Source organism: Hordeum vulgare, chromosome 7H (assembly GCF_904849725.1).
Source record: "Hordeum vulgare subsp. vulgare chromosome 7H, MorexV3_pseudomolecules_assembly, whole genome shotgun sequence".
NCBI classification, from domain to species: domain Eukaryota; kingdom Viridiplantae; phylum Streptophyta; class Magnoliopsida; order Poales; family Poaceae; genus Hordeum; species Hordeum vulgare.
In genome coordinates this window covers 598,605,609-598,624,475 of record NC_058524.1, presented here as the reverse complement: position 1 = coordinate 598,624,475, position 18,867 = coordinate 598,605,609, and the positions used below count along the sequence as shown (strand labels likewise).

General features: G+C 48.9%; 1 protein-coding gene and 1 pseudogene across 1 annotated transcript; one reads left to right on the top strand and one right to left on the bottom strand.

Annotated features, from left to right (window-relative positions):
* Positions 1-326: 326 nt before the first annotated feature.
* Positions 327-3,503, top strand: LOC123413079 (probable ubiquitin conjugation factor E4). Its single transcript, XM_045106024.1, has one exon. The coding sequence runs from the start codon at positions 432-434 to the stop codon at positions 3,447-3,449; it is 3,018 nt and encodes a 1,005-aa protein (XP_044961959.1). The 5' UTR covers positions 327-431; the 3' UTR covers positions 3,450-3,503.
* Positions 3,504-7,400: 3,897 nt separating this feature from the next.
* Positions 7,401-7,967, bottom strand: LOC123413364 (annotated as a pseudogene).
* Positions 7,968-18,867: the final 10,900 nt, after the last annotated feature.

Sequence of the window (18,867 nt, the reverse complement as noted above, 5' to 3'; positions counted from 1 at the left end):
GCCCGCACACCAAAACACATTGTCATCTGCTCGGATCGTATTAGAAGATGTGTGCACGAATGCATACTCTCCTCTCGCGTCTCGGGCTCTCGGCACTGGAGCTACGGTGGTCACGTCGTCCCAAGCGGCATAGTCCCCCGGCGATGGCAAGATTGCAACCACGAAGCAGTTGGTTTTGACCCGACGGTGTTTTCTTTCTTTGTTTCGGGTCCTTCTTTGCAAAAGTCAGGGGTTTATTTGTAGTTTTAGTTTTCCCTTGGGTCCTGGCGTAAACTGTGCGTCGATGCTTATCTGATGGAAAATTCGGGACTCTTCCGTTCACAGAAAAGACGTGTCGGCGTAGCCTCTGCTCCCAACCCACTCCCGTAGAAAAAAGAAGAAGCAAAACAAACCCTCGAAACCCCAGCGAGTCCGCCGCCGCCGCCGATTCCATGGCGTCCCCGTCCACGCCGGCGCCGTCGCCGTCGCCGTCGCGGCCGCAGCGCTCGCCGGACGAGGTGGAGGACATCATCCTCCGCAAGATCCTCCTCGTCTCCCTCGCGCCCCCGTCCTCCCCCAACCCCGCCGTGCCCTACCTCGAGCTCACCGCCGCCGAGCTCCTCTCCGAGTCGCGCCCCCTCCTCGCCCTCCGCGACGCCGCCGAGCGCCTCCTCATCGACCGGCTCTCCCTCCCGGACGCCTCGCCGCCGCCCTTCGCGTTCCTCGCATCTGCCTTCGGCCGCGCCGCCGACGAGGCCCGCAAGATCTCCACGATCCGCGACCCCGCCCTCCAGGCGCGGCTGCGGGCGTCCATCGCCCACGTCCGCGGGCTCATCCTCTCCTACGCGCGCATCGTCGCGGGGAACCCGGACACCTTCCCGACGCCCCCCAACGCGCCCCACCCCGCCGCCGAGCTTCTCGTCTTTCTGCTCGCGGAGGCCGCCGACCCGCTCGACTCCGCCCCGGCCCCCGGCTCCCCGCCGCCGCCGGGCTTCCTGGACGAGCTCTTCGGGAGCGCCGACTATGACGCCGTCGAGCCGGTGATGGGCGAGCTGTACGAGCGCCTGAGGCAGAGCGTCGACAAGGTGTCCGCGTTGGGCGACTTCCAGCGGCCTCTCCGTGTGCTGAAGCGGCTGGTGGGGATCCCCAACTGCGCCAAGGCTCTGGTACAGCACCCCAAGTGGATTCCTAAGAATCAAATCATGCTGATCGGGGAAGGAAGAACCATGGAGATCTGCAGCTTGCTTGGGGCCTTCTTCCATGTCAGTGCTATCCCCGACCGTGAGTTTGCAAGCCAGCCTGATGTTGGGCAACAGTGCTTCTCCGATGCATCCACACGTCGTCCAGCTGATTTACTGTCGTCATTCGCAGCAATACAAAATGTTATGAACAGCTTGCAGGATGGGCTGAGGGATGTTCTTCTAGTGCTGCTTAAGAATTCGGATACTCGAGAAAAGGTCCTTGAATATCTGGCAGCGGTGATAAACACAAACGCAGGAAGATCTGGCATGCGTGTGGACCCTTTGAAATGCGCAAGTTCGGGTATGTTTGTCAATCTTAGTGGTGTCATGCTCCGTCTATGCGAGCCCTTTTTGGATAAAATGGAGTCGATGAAGGGCAAGATTGATGTCAAGTACCTCTTCTGCAACAAAAGAGTAGATTTCAAGAGCTTGACCGCTGTAAATGCCTCTTCAGAAGAAGTCTCATCATGGATAGAGAGCTGGAGCCAAGATAATGCCAATGGAAAGGCAAATGAAGAGAATTTCTCTTTTATTTGCGAATGTTTTTTCATGACGGCAAGGGTACTTAACTTGGGAGTGATGAAAGCTGTGGCAGATCTTAAACATATCTCTCAGGAACTCTCAAGGTGTGAAGATGATTTGGAAGCAAACAAAGCAATCAGAGATCAAGGAGGAAGTTCACCACAGCTTGAGCAAGATATAACACGCTTGGAGAAGATAGTTGCAGCCTTATCCCAAGAACAGTTCTGCTATGAATCTCAGATACTAAGGGACAGTTCTTTTCTTCAGCGTGCACTATCTTTCTACAGATTAATGATATTGTGGTCAGTAGGCCTAGTTGGGGGATTTAAGATGCCTCTGCCATCAGAATGTCCCATGGAATTTTCTTGCATACCGGAGCATTTTCTTGATGATGCAATGGATTTACTTGCTCTAACCTCTAGAATTCCAAAAGCTCTGGAAGGCTTCCCATTGGATGATTTTCTCAATTTCAACATCATGTTCATGGCGAGCTCTACTTACATTAAAAATCCTTACCTGAAAGCAAAGATGGTTGAAGTTTTGAAAAGCTGGATGCCGCAAAGAAGAGGCTTGAAATCCACAGCCTCGTTATTTGAGGGGCACCAACTATGTCTCGATTATCTTGTCAAGAATCTTCTAAAGCTTTATGTGGATATTGAATTCACTGGCTCCCATACACAATTCTTTGACAAGTTTAATATTCGACACAACATTGCTGAGCTTCTTGAGTATTTATGGGATGTTCCCAGTCATCGAAATGCTTGGAGACAAATGGCTAAACAAGAGGAAAAGGGCGTCTACTTGAATTTTCTGAACTTCCTTATCAATGATAGCATCTATCTTCTTGATGAGAGTTTGAAAAGGATTCTCGAGCTAAAGGAAATAGAGGCTGAAATGGCTAATACTGTTGCATGGGAGAGCAGACCTGCTGAAGAAAGAGAGGAGCGGTTGCGCGCGTTTCATCAGTCAGAGAATATTGCTCGATTTGATATGAAGCTCGCAAATGAGGATGTTGGGATGCTTGCTTTTACTTCAGAACAAATTCCAGCACCTTTGCTTCTTCCAGAAATGGTGGAAAGGGTGGCGAGCATGTTAAATTACTTCCTCTTGCAGCTTGCTGGTCCCCAGAGGAAATCGTTGACTGTAAAAGATCCAGAGAAGTACGAGTTCAAACCGAAGCAGCTATTGAAACAGATTGCTACCATCTATGTCCACATTGCAAGGGGTGATAAGGAAGCTATCTTTCCAGCTGCAATCTCAAAGGACGGAAGGTCATACAGTGAGCAGTTGTTTGCTAGCGCATCCAATATTTTGTGGAAGATTGGGGTAGATCCCCAAATCATACAGGAGTTTATGCAACTTGCAGATAAAGCAAAAGCTGCTGCAGCTGAGGCCATGGATGCTGAGGCTATCCTCGGGGACATACCAGACGAATTTCTTGATCCGATTCAGTATACTCTGATGAAAGATCCTGTGATACTACCATCGTCTCGGGTCACAATAGATCGACCAGTTATTGTTCGGCATTTGCTCAGTGATGGCACTGATCCATTCAACCGCTCCCAGCTCACTCAAGACATGTTGATACCGGATACAGATCTCAAGTTGCGCATTGAAGAATTTGTCAGGTCCCAGCAGTCGAGGAAGCGGAGGGCTGTCGACTCGGAGACCGGGGAGCCTGATGGTGCTGCTGATATGGTGGAGTGAACTGCTAAAAGCTGGGATGGACATTAGTTTCGGGCCGGATCAATTCTCGGTAAATGGTGTAGACTGCTCCCTGCAAATCTAAGCGTGTACATTTTGTCATGCATTGCCTTATCATCGATCATTAGGTTATGTCAAGTCCACTTGTATGAACATTTCATCTTTTTGTTCAGCTGTGAATTATTATTGGTGTGTGTTAAAGTGGTATCTTTCCTAAAAAACAGTTGACTGTTTTTCAATTGGGGCGCAGGCTTCTGATCGCATGATTTGTATCCAGATTCGAACAGCCATCCTTGTTTGTATTGTCCGACCCGCTTTGCCTTATTTTTTTTTTGTTTTCAGCCCGTTATTCTTCGTGCGCCTGTTGCCCTGTCTTTTTTTTTTAGGACCCTGTGTCCTGTTTTCTGCCTGCTTCCAGAAAGGAGGCCCATGGAGGCATCTCTTATCCAGAACAGTGACAGGGAGAATGGTGGAGTGGAGCGTCGTCGTCGTTGGAGGTTCAGTTGGGGAAGAAGCAGCTAGAGCTAGCCAGTGCTCGATCATTTAGAAAAATTACTGGATGTCTGTCTCACAGGTTTCAGTTCTCTCTACTGTCATGTCTCTTTTTTGCAATTTGCTATACTTTTATTCACCACACAATTATTTTTCTTTATCAATCTTAAAGGAACTGATAGCTGGAAAAGCAGCGGATGTATTTTACCGAAGTGGAACTAAAAGATCTTAGTTAAGGTGAGTCACTACTACTATTTTGCTGCTAATTATTTATGCTAGCAACCATGAATATTTCTGAATGTTCTTGATGCCAGCTCCAATTTTCTTCTTCTACCATTTAACTTCTGATATGTTTTCTTCTTTACTTACCTGAACACAAACTAGATTTTAGGATCTTTGTGGTAGGCCGTTTGTGTGGACCAGCTCTAGTTAATCAGTTCAAATAAAATGATGTAGGCTGTCTTACAGAAATTTCTCTCCATCTGAAAGAAAGACAAATCCATGGTAGTATTTTTGTTAACATTGTATGCTTTCTTTTGGATATCATTTGTGTACTTCAGTTTAGGAAAAAAATATGTCCATTCCAGCAGCCATTAGTCTCACCATGCCTTTTTTTTTTATCCCAGTAAGTTGGAACCTTCATTCTCTATCACTTATTTTTCCTTGTATGTAACAGTTCATGGTTCTCTCAGTCCATCAGAAACAGAGCTGATCTCTATGCTAAGATGAACAAGTTGTGCATGTTTGAATAAAATACTATTCACTCTTTTATGTCGCACCAATTTGTTTCTTCCATAAAAAACATATGGACATATTTAGCAACAAACTTTAAAAGTGCTAGCTAATTTTTTAACATTTTTAACATTAATGTGAAATAATTTCATCCAAAATTTCTAGCTTACGGATATTAGTAGCACACTTGTAATATACTCCCTCCATTCCTAAATATAATTCTTTTTAGAGATTTCACTATGGATTACATACGAATGTATATATACATATTTTAGAGTGTAGATTCACTCATTTTGCTTCGTATGTAGTCCGTAGTGGAATCTCTAAAAAGTCTTATATTTAGGAACGGAGGGAATACAAAGCAAATGTCATGAGCATGAACACCGTGCCATATGCCATGACTGATAATAAGAATTAAAAAGGACCACTTTCTTCAGTTGTATATACATAGATGTGGCAGTTACCTGTTCAAGAATGTGTTCTTCTCAATCTTGCTATAGCCTAAAGACTAATCTCCCAAATCTTGCACATCTGCTCTAAAGTCGCGTTGTTTAAATTTGTGCATGCAGAACTGAAATTTTGACATGTTTCTTGTGTGGAAACTCATCTTGACATAGGACCAAAGTAAAATATCCATGTTTGATCTCAACAAGTCATCTGACTATAACTGCACTACTATTTTACAAAAGCACCGCTTGATTATATTTGGGGCAGCCTGAAAGCATCTTTTTTGGTCAACTGCTTACTTTATTCAGTTATATGCTTAACCTGATCGCAATGATTAACCAGTATGAGAGCTGGCTTGGTGCCTGCACTTGTTTTTTGTTTTCTGGAACTGATGATCTGATGGGTGTCACATAGCTGTCATGAAAGAAACTTGAATACATATATGTGAGTTACCACGAAAAACGTGTGCCTTTAGTTCTGCTAGCCAGTATGCTTGTTTATCCCAAAAGGTTGGCCGCTGAGCACTACAGCAACTCCATAATGTCATGACTTGTTCTATTATTCCATACATGTTCTTCCATTTGGCTATTGCAAAAAACTATGTAGAATTGCTTGCTGGAGACGAAAGTCGCCATGGCAGGAGATGAAGGCGACGTACGCTGAACTTATGTCTTGGTTGCTGAGCTGTTGCTTCATCTTGGATGTTGTGTATGCTCATCAGCTGAGCGTGGACGCTGCTATGGTTGGGTGTTGACCTGGTTCACGTTTGAATGTTATTTGTTGCTGCTTCCATCCATGTTTACATACTTGGTTAATGCATGAATGTACTTAGTTCAGTGGTGAGGATTGGAGCTTGTGTTTGTATATGGTCAGTTTGAGAAGCTTATGTTGATAAATGCGTGTCGTGGAAACATGTTGCTTGTTCACTCAGCTTCGTCTTTTGGACGTGGTTCTGTGATGATATATGTGATTTTGCCGTATATATACATTTGTGTCCTGCTTGCTATTGCCTGACACTCTGCAAAGCTGAAAGTTGTGAGTTCTTTCCTGAGGGTTAGACAAAACACAACAGTAGTAGTTCTTATTTAGCCTTTTCTTTCTTTCTCTTTTGGCTTGTCTTGAGCGTGCATGTACATATGCTTTATTTATGGAAAATTGCAAAGGGGTTTTGACCTACTGTTTCGCGTAAAATGAAAAGCACAACTGCAGCCAGTGTCTATTCAGAGCACTCGGTCATGTGCTCTTAACTTTGAGGGAGCTCCAATGTATTTGGGTGAGCCGGTGGTGTCGGAGTCTGACACAGCGGACGTCCGGACACTGTTAAAAAAAAGAAGTATGGACGGTCCTATCTATTTAGAGTAAAATGATCCAGTGATCTTTCTTTATTGATAGTGAAACTACTTACACTGTTACTGGGAACATGAGTGAAGACTGAAGAGGCGAACAGATGCAACCAACAGTTGCGTCAGTTGAGAGAGACGCGACTTTCCAAAAGAGAAACCGCACGTTAGTTACAAGTGGAGATTATACTAATTAAACAAATGATTAATTAATGCTAACCTCCCTCTAATCTACGGTTGTTCATGTAGGATCATCACATGATCGCTGTGCACAATCGTCATCTTGAAAGATTGTACAGGTTGCTTGTTCATGTAGGATCATCACATGATCGCTGTGCACAATCGTCATCTTGAAAGATTGTACAGGTTGCATCATCATCTCGAAAGGATTCTTCTCCAGCAATTCTTCGTTAGTATTCTTGATGAGAAGTTGAAACATAAGACTCACAGAGAGGAAGAAATATAATATGATACTTCAAACAGGTACAGTTCAAAGAGATACTCCCCCTGATCGTTGTAGGTCCTGAAGTCGTTGCATACTAATTTCATGAACATATTTTTAAATGTAGAATTTGATATAAACTTGGTAAATAAATCAACAAGGTTTTCACATGATTTAACTTGCAAGATGTTTATTTCTCCACTTTCCTAAAGAGCATGGGAAAATCCCATTTAGAGCATCTTCAATAGATGGTTCAAAATTTGGCGGTCCAAAACTGAAGATGTAAAATTTGGACCGTCAAAAAATGCGTTTTGAAGCTCCGAAAAAAGCTCAACTCCAACAGATGGTCCAAAAGAGCAACTCCAATAGATGATCCAAAATAAAGATGTAAAATTTCTTAAAATGACAAACTACTAGTCCATTCAACATAGTTCAAACATCAAATTCAACATAGTTTCATACATGAACTTCAACTACTATTTCAAACTACTAGATAAACTACTACTCATCGTCGGAGCTGCGGAACTGCTCCCAGAACTCCTCCTTCTCCGGGTCGTCGCACCCCTCCTCCTCCTCCGAGAAGTCTGCCCAGTCCTCCTCGGAAGAGGACTCGATGGGGATCACCGTCGAGGGACCGGCCTAGTCCTCCTTCTTCTTCTGCTCCGCCTCACGCTTCCAGCAGTGCTCCAGCTCGGCCTGGACGTACCCCGGATGCTCCCGAGCAAACCTCGTCATCACCTCCTCGTCGGTCTCGTCGGCATTGACGACAACCGACGGCTTCTTCGTCGTCTTCATCTTCGTCGTGATCTCCTTCATCTTGATGCCCTGCGGCACAAGCATCTCCGCTTCCACGTGACTCTCGATCTCTGGGAAGTTGAGGTGCTCCCGAGGCCTCTCGGCACGCCACACCGCCATGTCGTAGGCACGCGCGGCCTCGTGGGCGGAGGGGTACGTGCCGATCCACCAACGCCTCTTGGCATCGGAGAACTCCACTCCCCAGTTACCGGAGGGCTTCTGCTTCGCGCCGAAGAAGCCCGACTTGCCCTTCGGCGTCTTCTTCGGTGCCATCGGAGAGCGGTGAGAGCGGTGGAGCGGCGGCGGCATGCGGCCGGAGCGGTGGCGGACGGAGCCGAGCGGGGCGGAGCTGCAGGGCGGTGGCGGACGGAGCCGGATGGGGAGGAGCTGCGGGGCGGTGGCGGATGGAGCCGGGTGGGCGGGGCTGCGGGACGGTGGTGGACGGAGCCGGGCGGGGCGGAGCTGAGGGGCGGCGGACGGGGCGGTGATGCATGGGGCGGGGCGGAGTTGAGGCGGACGGACGGGGCGGTGATGCATGGGGCGGGGCGGAGTTGAGGCGGACGGACGGGGCGGTGATGCATGGGGCGGGGCGGAGTTGCGGCGGACGGATGGGGCGGGGCGGACGGGGCGGCGACGTGCGCTGCGGCTGCAGCCGGATCCGCGGCGGGCGGGCGGTGGGGCGGCGTGGAAGCATGTAACACCCCAAATGCAATCTCCCCTCCCCTTTTTTATCCTCCTTGTATGGCAACCTTGGCATGTTGGTGTGATGTGTGGTGAGCCTAACTTTGTGTCATCATTTCATGTGCATCATGCCTTCTTGCATTGCATTCTTTCCCTTTTGTTGTGGTTGTGTTGATGTGGTTGTCCTTGTTGTGATGTGCAAGTGTTGTGTTGATGTGCTTAGTGATTGTTTAGGTGTGGGGGAAACAAGTGCATGTCAAAATTCATATGTTGCTCCATAAGGAGAAAACCCTCTCTCTCTCTCTCTCTCTCTCTCTCTCTCTCTCTCTCTCTCTCTCTCTCTCTCTCTCTCTCTCTCTTAATTTGTGGCAGGTTTAAAAGGCTTCGTTTCTCCCCTTTAAAAAAAATGTTCATCTTTCCCTAAAAAAATCCTTTTCATTTTGTGGAGGCAACCCCTCTGGTTTCTACTTTATTTTCCTTTTTATTTTATTTAAAAAAATCAGAGCCCATTTAAATTAGATGAATATAATTTTGGACTTCTAAAAATGTTCCACTTATTTTTATAAACAGTGGCAACATTTTAAAAGCCCAGTTATATTTTTGTTTCCACCAAAACAATTTTCCTTTAGCCCCTGTGATGTGTTTTTCGCTGTAATGTTTTATTGGGTAGGCTTTCTCAGTGAGAGAGGGATCACCAGGCCCCGGTGAGTGCAGTCGGCCCAGGCCTGGCTGGCGGCAGCTTCTTCCTCCTCGATCACGTCAGCACGTACGAACCCCCTGACCACCATAGATCGTTTCTTCCCTCGATCAGACGGCCCCGAGCGGGTGGTGCGAGATATTTAGCAGCCCCGGACCCTCTGAAAACCCTAACCCTCGCCGTTTTCCCCTCCTCCTCTCCCTCCTAGCGCCGTCGGGGCGAGTTCCGAAGCTCCACCGCACCATGGCCGGCTTGGGCAAGTGCCTGATGCGTGGTAGCCCGACGCCCCCTTCTTCCCCCTCCTGGACCAGGAGCTCGCGGGCGCCAATGGGGTTCCATTCCCGCGGGCAGCTAGCACCAAGGACGACGGCCTGGACCTCCTCGGCGGTTGGTCCTTCTTCCTCTCCGGCGTGTTCCCTGCAGCAGGACGTCGTCGTGCGGCGTGTCTCCCCTCCCGCGAGCCTTCTCTCTCTGCACCATGGGTGAGCGCAGCTCTGTCCCCCCTCCGTTTCCCTCTCTGCAGTAGATCGCCGAGGTTGCGCGTGGGCGCCGCCCTGCTGGAGTTGCACCGGCAGGATGCGCTAGTTGCCGCAGCTCTGCGTGCATGTGTCTTTATAGGTGTAGGTTCCGCGCCTGCTATGTAGTGTCGCGAGGAACGTAGTGCATGGCGTGGATGCGCGCCGTATGCGCCTGCAGGCGAGTGGCTCTGGCGCGCGTCGTCGTCGCCGACGTCTCCCTGCTCCAGCAACGCCCGTTGTTTCCTTTTAGATCTGTTTTGCTGCCTTCTTAGGCAAGAATCCCCACGGTAGCGCAGTGGCATCGAGCATGTTTTCGTTCGCATAGGTCGAGGGTTCGAGCCCCTCGCGCGCCCCTATTATTTTGGTTTTGTTTCAATTTGTTGCGTTGTCTGCACATATAGCATAGGTGGGTTACTCCCCATGTTAGGGCAGTCATCCGAGCCTAGATCAGTGGATATCGCCCTGTTGTCTTGCAAGAAGGTAGTGGGTTCGAGTCCCCCTACTCCCATGTTAATTTTTTCCCCTGTGTTTTTAGTTGCTAGCTGTAGTGTGCCTTTGTCAATGGGTCCAGAGCCCACATGCCTTACTAGGGGCCCTGGTGAGTATGACCAGTGGGACCCCCTGAGGATTATGTAATTTTTGTTGATTAGTGTTGTGATGTATTCCCATATCTGGATATTTCAGGAGAGGTATACGCGAAATCTGGCATATCAAGAACAACCCTTGTTTTTGTTATTAGCAGAGTTTGATCTTGTGTAGTTTTTCCTTTGCTGTTTCTGGTGTTTTTATGCATATTACTTTTGATGTATCCTGTTTGCATCTGTGTAACACAAGCTGCATTATCTTCGTAGATAATGATTGGTGATGCAATAGAACCAATTTCACGTGACCGTTGTATGTGATTTATCATTCTGCATAGCCATATACATTCACGTGATGCCTCAAATAATCAAATTATTTTAGAACGGTTGGCAGATGTTGCCACCAAAATCTGTTTAGAAGACTTTCATGATATGAGAGTTCCACCATGTAGGGACACAATGCCAGACTGCAATCTAGCATTATGGGGATTAGATAAAGAGGCAACATGGGTGTATCCAATCATATTAGAGTCCTGATTTCTCTGAAACTAAAAAAAATAGGCAAATATCCTTTGTGTCTTGGAGATATCGGAAGATATTCTTTACTCTGGACCAATGGCGTTTGGTAGGAGCTGCGCTATGTATAGCAAGTAGATTCACTACAAATGCAAGGTCGGGTCTCGTGCAATTTGCAAGATACATGAGCGCTCCGACGACACTGAGATATGGAACCTCAGGTCCCAATATTTCTTCTCCATCATCCCTTGGCCTGAACGGGTCTTTCTCTACGTCTAGAGAGTGAACCAACATGTGAGTTTTAGATGGGTAGGATTCGTCCATATTGAATTTTTCCAATATTTTCTGGATATAGGCAACTTAGCGTACCATGATTCCTGAGGAAAGGTGCTCAAGTTGAATACCTAAGCAAAACTTGATTGTACCCAAATCCTTCATCTCAAATTCCATCTTTAAGTGATTGCATGCTTCATCAATGTCTTGTGTGTTACCAATGATGTTGAGGTCATCAACGTACTATGAAATGATGCAAAATCTCATAGAAGACTTTTTGATAAAGACACATGGGCAATCACTACTATTGGAATAACCTTTTTGTAGAAGAAACTCACTGATTCGGTTGTACCGCACCGACTGCCTTAAGCCATATAGTGACTTATTCAGTTTTACACAATACATGTTGTGTTTTGTGCTTGAATTCGAGATCAAGTTTCCGTTGGGAACCTTCATATACATGTCCGAATCTAGTGACTCATAAAGATATGCGGCCACGACGTTCATCAACTACATAGATAGACGATTTTGCACAACCAAAGATATAATGTATCAGAAAGTGGTTCCGCTCATTACAGGAGAATATGTCTCATTGAAATCAATGTCGGGTCTCTGCGTGAACCCTTGTGCTACGAGCCTCGCTATGTATCTCACCATCTCATCGTTCTCATCCCGTTTTCAAAGAAAAACCCATTTGTATCCGACAGGGAAAACACTAGGAGGTGTCGGTATTGCTTCAGTGAACACCGTTCTTTTGTTAAGCGAGGAAATTTCTGCTTGTATTGCATCCTTCCATTTAGGCCAGTCGAAGCACTTTTGACACTCAATGATAGCCTTTGGATCATGACCAGTGAGAAGGGTATCTGCAACTTTTTCCAGCAAAAAAAATATTGATAGTCGTAGACTTACGATCGAAAGATTCTCCAAAATCAATATAGTTGATGGAAATTTCTTGCACGCCTAGTGACCCTTCGTGATTCCCAATACGGGTGAGTCCGTGTGTTCCGATGGCCCAGCCAGTGTGTGGAAACTGAAGTTGGGTTGTGGAGGTTGCCCTTCCACTAGTTGTATACTATCCATAAGGTGTTTGTCAACATTGAGCTGACTTGCATTTACTAACTCCGAATTTTTTCTCCTCGATTTCCTTTGTTGCTTGTTGGAAGCTTGTTCCAGGTTGGAGGCCGTACTACACCCCATCTTCTTAAAAACAAAGAGTTGAGTGGTTTTTATTGGTACCTCCACTCTTTCAGGCGCATTTCTGATTGAATTTAAGGACTATGTAACACCTTTTAGATCAGTAAATGAATCTGACAGATTATTTGTAAGATGTTGCAAATTAATTATTTTCCAAACTTGCAGTTCAGTCTCTTGGGTACGTGGAACAGAGAACAAAATGGCTTGAGCATTCCAATCAATTTTCGGGTATTCCCCCTAATGCCGGAAAGTGTTCCTCATCAAATATACAATCAGCGTGACAGGCCGTGAACAAGTCCCCGGTAAGGGGTTCTAGGTACTTAATCAGTGCGAGATGCCAGCCGACATGCTCACTGTGTCGCCGAGGAAGAGGCTATGGTTCGAGAAGATGCAAGCCGAAATGCTCAAGTCTGACCAGCTATGATCTGCGACGGAGATCATAGTCCCTTTTTGTATGCCGGCAAGTGTGCTGGCTTGACCACGGGCCGACATGGCGTGGTTGAATTTCCGCCCCTTTTGGTGTGCTGGCATGTGTGCCGGAAGCTGGCAACTGTGCCAGCATGAACTGCGTGGTGATTTTCTGTAGGTTCACAATGTATGTCGGCCGTTGGCATGATGCCGACATGAACTCTTGGGTGTTGACATGATCTATGACCGGAGGCCTTTTAATCTAAATATACGGGTATAAATGGATCGCTCGCGTTGAGCGCACGACCGGCTCAAAAAGAAAAGCGGGCTGACGCGGAACGGACGGTCGGCCCAAACGAACAAAAAATGAACAAAGCATGCATCCGTTTGGGTCGCTCCGTTAAAGTTGCTCTAAACTAATTAAATCGAACACATCAGGGACAAGTTCCGCCGATCCATCCGACCACAAGAACGTACAAAAGCACAATATGTACTCCCTCCGTCTCAAAATTCTTGTCTTATATTTGTCTATATATGAATGTATCAAGTCATACTTTAGCTTTCAGATACATCCATTTTTAGACAAACTTAAGATAAGAATTGTGAGACGGAGGGAGTATGTAACAGTGCTACGTGCAGGCCACATCACGAATTGCAACCGTATAAAATTGGAAGTGTGTTGCATATGTGGACACGTACACATCAGATAACTAACAACATTTAAATTTAGCAGCACACGATCAATCCAAGCATCAATCGATCATATATATTGGTCCCACAAAGAATTCAGTTCACACTCGTGAACAGAAAAGGAGCGAGCGCCCGGACACGCCCCGGTCTCCGGCGGGGAACGAGAGCTACGTGTGTGCCACTAGCTCAGAAAGAGACGAGCCCTTTGATTTCTAATCGCCAGGCCGGCGCGTACGTGCTGCTAGCGACAAGCCAAGATCCTGATTCGGTTGCCTGCCATACTTGTGATGGAGAAGTGTGGCAACAATACAATACGGTTGGGAGTTGGGCGTGCGCTGCAACTTTCTAGCATCTCGGGCGGCTGCAATTTTCTACCGCGCAAGTGTACTTGAACAAGAGATTATAAGGCCAAGTTTGTTAGGTGACGTGGCAACTTTATATATAGCCGCTTGTTGACTATGCTATTAGCCATGCTCTTAGGAACCACGGCTTCTGCTTATACAAACATCAGCAACAGACTCATGAACTTCGAGGCCGCGCGCCACGCAACCCGACGACTCTACCACTCATGTGACCAAACCCGACACCATACATCTTCGGGGCGGTCTCCAGAGCCGCCGTTAAAACATTCACACCGGCTTTAGGGTCATCTCCTCACTTAGATGAGAATGAAGTCGTTGAACAACACACAAACCACAAACTTCTAGCAGAAGATTAGACTCCAGTGCGACGCCCCTATGGGGGAAGTGATGGGTACACCACCTACGCCTATTCCGGTCAAGGCTAAAACTTAGGTTCTCACCTAGAGAGAGAGAGAAAGAGATCAAATGACATGGGAGGTGAAGGGCCACATGACAATGTCTCGAAGGATACATGACTTCGTCGTTGCTGGCATCCAAGGCCGGTGCTAGGATTTCACTTGGAGTCATTGTATCAAGGCCAACCATCCGCTTAAGCAATGATAGCCAAGTGTCCTAGACTACTCGTATCTGCCAACCTCTGTCGCCACGATACCACTATCTGCCATGGCGGCCATCAATCCACCAGCAATAGTGACCGCTGCTATCCTCGTCCGAAACCCTAAAACCTTAATCCAAGGTTTGTACCATTTATTTACACAAAGTGTGGATATGGCCAGTATATGATCATATTTTGCACTCCTTGGGTTATATATATTTCGTGTTACACCGTATTTTTTATATACATTCAACCTTTTAAATCCAAATAAATTATAAAAAAGTTCATGTTTATCCTTTCAAGATCTATAAGAATGAAAAATAAAATAAAGATATAAAATAGATAATAATTGCTTATTGATAATCATTTTTTTTCATATGAGAAAACTTATGTATCATGAAAAATAAATAAAAACTTCACCGAAAAAACAAAGCCGTACTTCAAACTTCAAAGTAAAATGAAATAAAACTAGTATATGGAAAACATGTGCAGAGCGATACGTCGAATCGTCCATATAAATTGCTAGATAGGATTTAAACACAAATCAAAGCGTGGCCTGGTGGTCCGCTTGTTTGTCAGACAACAAGCAGGTTCGATGCTAACTGCTTGTTTAATTTTTGGCGACAATTAATTCAAGTTCAAGGGTGTTTTTGTAAAAAAAATAGCACATGTCCAGCGCCCGTAGTCGCTGACATGTGGCCCAGTGACATGCTGGCATGCCAGTAGACATTTGATACGGCGGCACACGTCCAGAGACACCGTATTTGAATGTGCGGACAAGTTGCTACATCATTTCTGTGTATTTTTTAAGTTTAGGCATCAAACTGACCGCGCCGAACAAAAGTTAGGATACCCGTAGTCGCTGACATGTGGCCCAGTGACATGCTGGCATGCCACATAGACATTTGATACGGCGGCACACGTCCAGAGACACCGTATTTGAATGTGCGGACAAGTTGCTACATCATTTCTGTGTATTTTTTAAGTTTAGGCACCAAACTGACCGCGCCGAACAAAAGTTAGGATACCTGCAGTGTATTTAACTCGGGTGAATTCAGGGGTAGTTCCTAAGCCATACAATTGTTCTACCTTGCACTCTCGCTTATGACTCGCCATGCTCGCATCACAACTGATCTTAATTACTTTACATCTCTTTCCCCAACCAGCTCCCATGTTACACCAATCCTCCATGCACACCACGACATGTTCATAGACATTAACACATATTAACACCAATCCTCCCACGACATTAACACGTATTTTGTGATGCCTAAAGCGTTAAATATGTACTAGAAGCGACTCATGCATTTGCACGATTAGATCATCACTATGCACAATTTGCCACTTCACTACTAAAAAAAACTTTTATGTGATTTTTGCACATATTGACACATTTTTCATGCACTTAAAACAATATGCAATTTTTGATGTCCAAAATATACAACGTGTTGTCTGATTTATGTCCTTAAACGGTCAATTAGGACTTACCAAGAAAATGCCCGGCTCATGAAATACTGCCTCTTGGCACATCTCGAGATCCGTTAAAAATTGGTGGATGGGCCTTTCTGACAAGCCCATCCCTAATAGAAAAGCGATGTCCTCAATCATCATGCTCGCCGTCTCGATCATTTGAAATGAAAGAAATGCAGAGGTATTTCATCAAAAGAGCGCACCACCGACAGTCCTCCTCACCATTGTCAAGGAGGCCACACTTTGGGTCACCGCTGATGCTAGGAAGTTGGGACAAATTATTCTGCGAGAGTAATGGCCCCATGTTAGAGCATCTCCAACAGACGCGCTACGAAGTCGCGCGCTAAATTTTTTTTACAGCGTCAAAATAGCGTTTTACCGCGTCGGATGACTAAACATCTCCAACAGACGCTTAAAAATATAATGTGCGTACCATCTCCAGCAGACGCCCAAAATCATCCGTACCCAACTCGCCGCCGTGGCTGTGGCCGCGACCTGCTCCTCCCCGCCCCGCCATGGCCGCGCCCTGCCCCGCCGCGCGCCGACGCAACCTGCTCCGCCGCCGCGGCCTGCTGGCCTTGGCCGTGGCCGGCTGGCAGGCTGGCGTGCGCACGCGAGGTGGCCGGCAGCGGGCCCATGCGAGGAACTTCAACGCGCACGAGCTCACGCATGAAATATACTGCGTCCGGTTCAGTTTTTCCCAGCGCGCGGAACATTTTTTACGGCGTGCTCTATTATACAGCGTCTGTTGGAGTGTTATTTTTAACTCCACGCGCGCTAAACTTGTGATTTTTTGGACACGACGCTAATATTGGGCGTCTGTTGAAGATGCTCTTATTCGGGGTGTTGTAGCACTACGTGTTGTAACACAAACTAAACTCTATTTTTTTCTTAATTAATGAATGAGGTAAAGCTCTTGTATCTTGTTCAAAAAGAAAATGTATGGTACTCCTTCTATGACCAATAGGGATGCAAATTTGAAATTTTTGGGTACCCTCCGACCCTACTTAGTTCAACCAAGTAAACTAAAGTTTCAAAAACCCTCAAGGTTCCAAATTTGCCCGCCTAGTGACCATCCTTATTTTTGTTTTTCAAAGGGGTCACCCTGGTCAGAATGATGCATGCGGCCATAAGTGACCAGCCTTATACGGACCCACTTTGTGTGCCCGCAGTTGCTGCTATCTTGACATGATACGTATATAAATCACGGGTTACATCCTTCTCCGCTCCAATGTCCCATCACCAAATCAATAACATTGATCTTATCAGATTAATTAGGATAATATTACAAAGTAGTTCATGAAGAGCATGGGGACATGTGAAGACATGATTGGAATTAGCTGTCCGAATGTGATCGCTATCAATAAAGATCCACAACCACACACTAAAACTCGTTGATGCAACTATTTGTATATACACGAAATGCCATTTGGTAGTGACATGCATGTGAGCAATGGCCCTGTTTGGATCCCACAGCTAGAGCTAGTTTGAGCTAGTTTGAGCTAAACTAGCTCCCAAAGTATCCAAACACATGGGCTAGTTTGGGTTAGATGCAAACTAACCCATCAAAAAAACTAGCCCTTAGAAGAGGTGCTAATTGGAGCTAGTTGGGGATGGACAGCCAAAAATAATAATATTTTGACCCCATCAGATCCATTCCCCGCCCCGCCCGCCGCGCGCGCCCCGCCCGCCGCGCTCGCCCCGCCCGCCGCGCTCGCCCCGCCCGCCGCGCTCGCCCCGCCCGGCCAGGCCACGCTAGCCCCGCCCGCCGCGCGCGCCCCGCCCGGCCGCCCTCGCCCCGCCGGCCTTGCTCGCCCCGCCCGGCCGCCCTCGCCCCGCCGGCCTTGCTCGCCCCGCCCCGCCGCCCTCGCCCCGCCGGCCTTGCTCGCCCCGCCCCGCCGCCCTCGCCCCGCCCGGCCTTGCTCGCCCCGCCCCGCCGCGCTCGCCCCGCCCGGCCGCGCTCGCCCCGCCGGCCGCGCTCTCCCCGCCCCGCCGCGCTCGTCCCGCCGGCCGCGCTCTCCCCGCCCCGCCGCGCTCGTCCCGCCGGCCGCGCTCGCCCCGCCGGCCGCGCTCTCCCCGCCCCGCCGCGCTCGTCCCGCCCGGCCGCGCTCGCCCCGCTCCGCCGCGCTCGCCCCGCCCGCCCCGCCCGCCCCGCTCCGCCGCGCTCGCCCCGCCCGGCCAGGCCGCGCTAGCCCCGCCCGCCGCGCGCGCCCCGCCCGACCGCCCTCGCCCCGCCGGCCTTGCTCGCCCCGCCCGGCCGCGCTCTCCCCGCCCCGCCGCGCTCGTCCCGCCCGGCCGCGCTCGCCCCGCGCGGCCGCGCTCGCCCTGCTCGCCCCGCCGTCCGCACCAGGCCTACACAAAAGCTGGGCACAACAAATCCTGGTTAAAAGATACACATGATTGAAAAAAATGCATTTATTATCAAACTAACCTTTGCATCCAAACACCACCAAAGGCTAGAGTTAGTTCATGGTTAGACTAAAGTTAGAAACTAACTCTAACCTCTAGCCAAGTTAGAGTATCCAAACAGGGCCAGGCCCTGTTTGGATCCCACAGCTAGAGCTAGTTTGAGCTAGTTTGAGCTGAACTAGCTCCCAAAGTATCCAAACACATGGGCTAGTTTGGGTTAGATGCAAACTAACCCATCAAAAAAACTAGCCCTTAGAAGAGGTGCTAATTGGAGCTAGTTGGGGATGGACAGCCAAAAATAATAATATTTTGACCCCATCAGATCCATTCCCCGCCCCGCCCGCCGCGCGCGCCCCGCTCGCCCCGCCCGGCCAGGCCACGCTAGCCCCGCCCGTCGCGCGCGCCCCGCCCGGCCGCCCTCGCCCCGCCGGCCTTGCTCGCCCCGCCCGGCCGCCCTCGCCCCGCCGGCCTTGCTCGCCCCGCCCCGCCGCCCTCGCCCCGCCGGCCTTGCTCGCCCCGCCCCGCCGCCCTCGCCCCGCCCGGCCTTGCTCGCCCCGCCCCGCCGCGCTCGCCCCGCCCGGCCGCGCTCGCCCCGCCCCGCCGCGCTCGCCCCGCCCGGCCGCGCTCGCCCCGCCGGCCGCGCTCTTCCCGCCCCGCCACGCTCGTCCCGCCGGCCGCGCTCTCCCCGCCCCGCCGCGCTCGTCCCGCCGGCCGCGCTCGCCCCGCCCGGCCGCGCTCGCCCCGCCGGCCGCGCTCTCCCCGCCCCGCCGCGCTCGTCC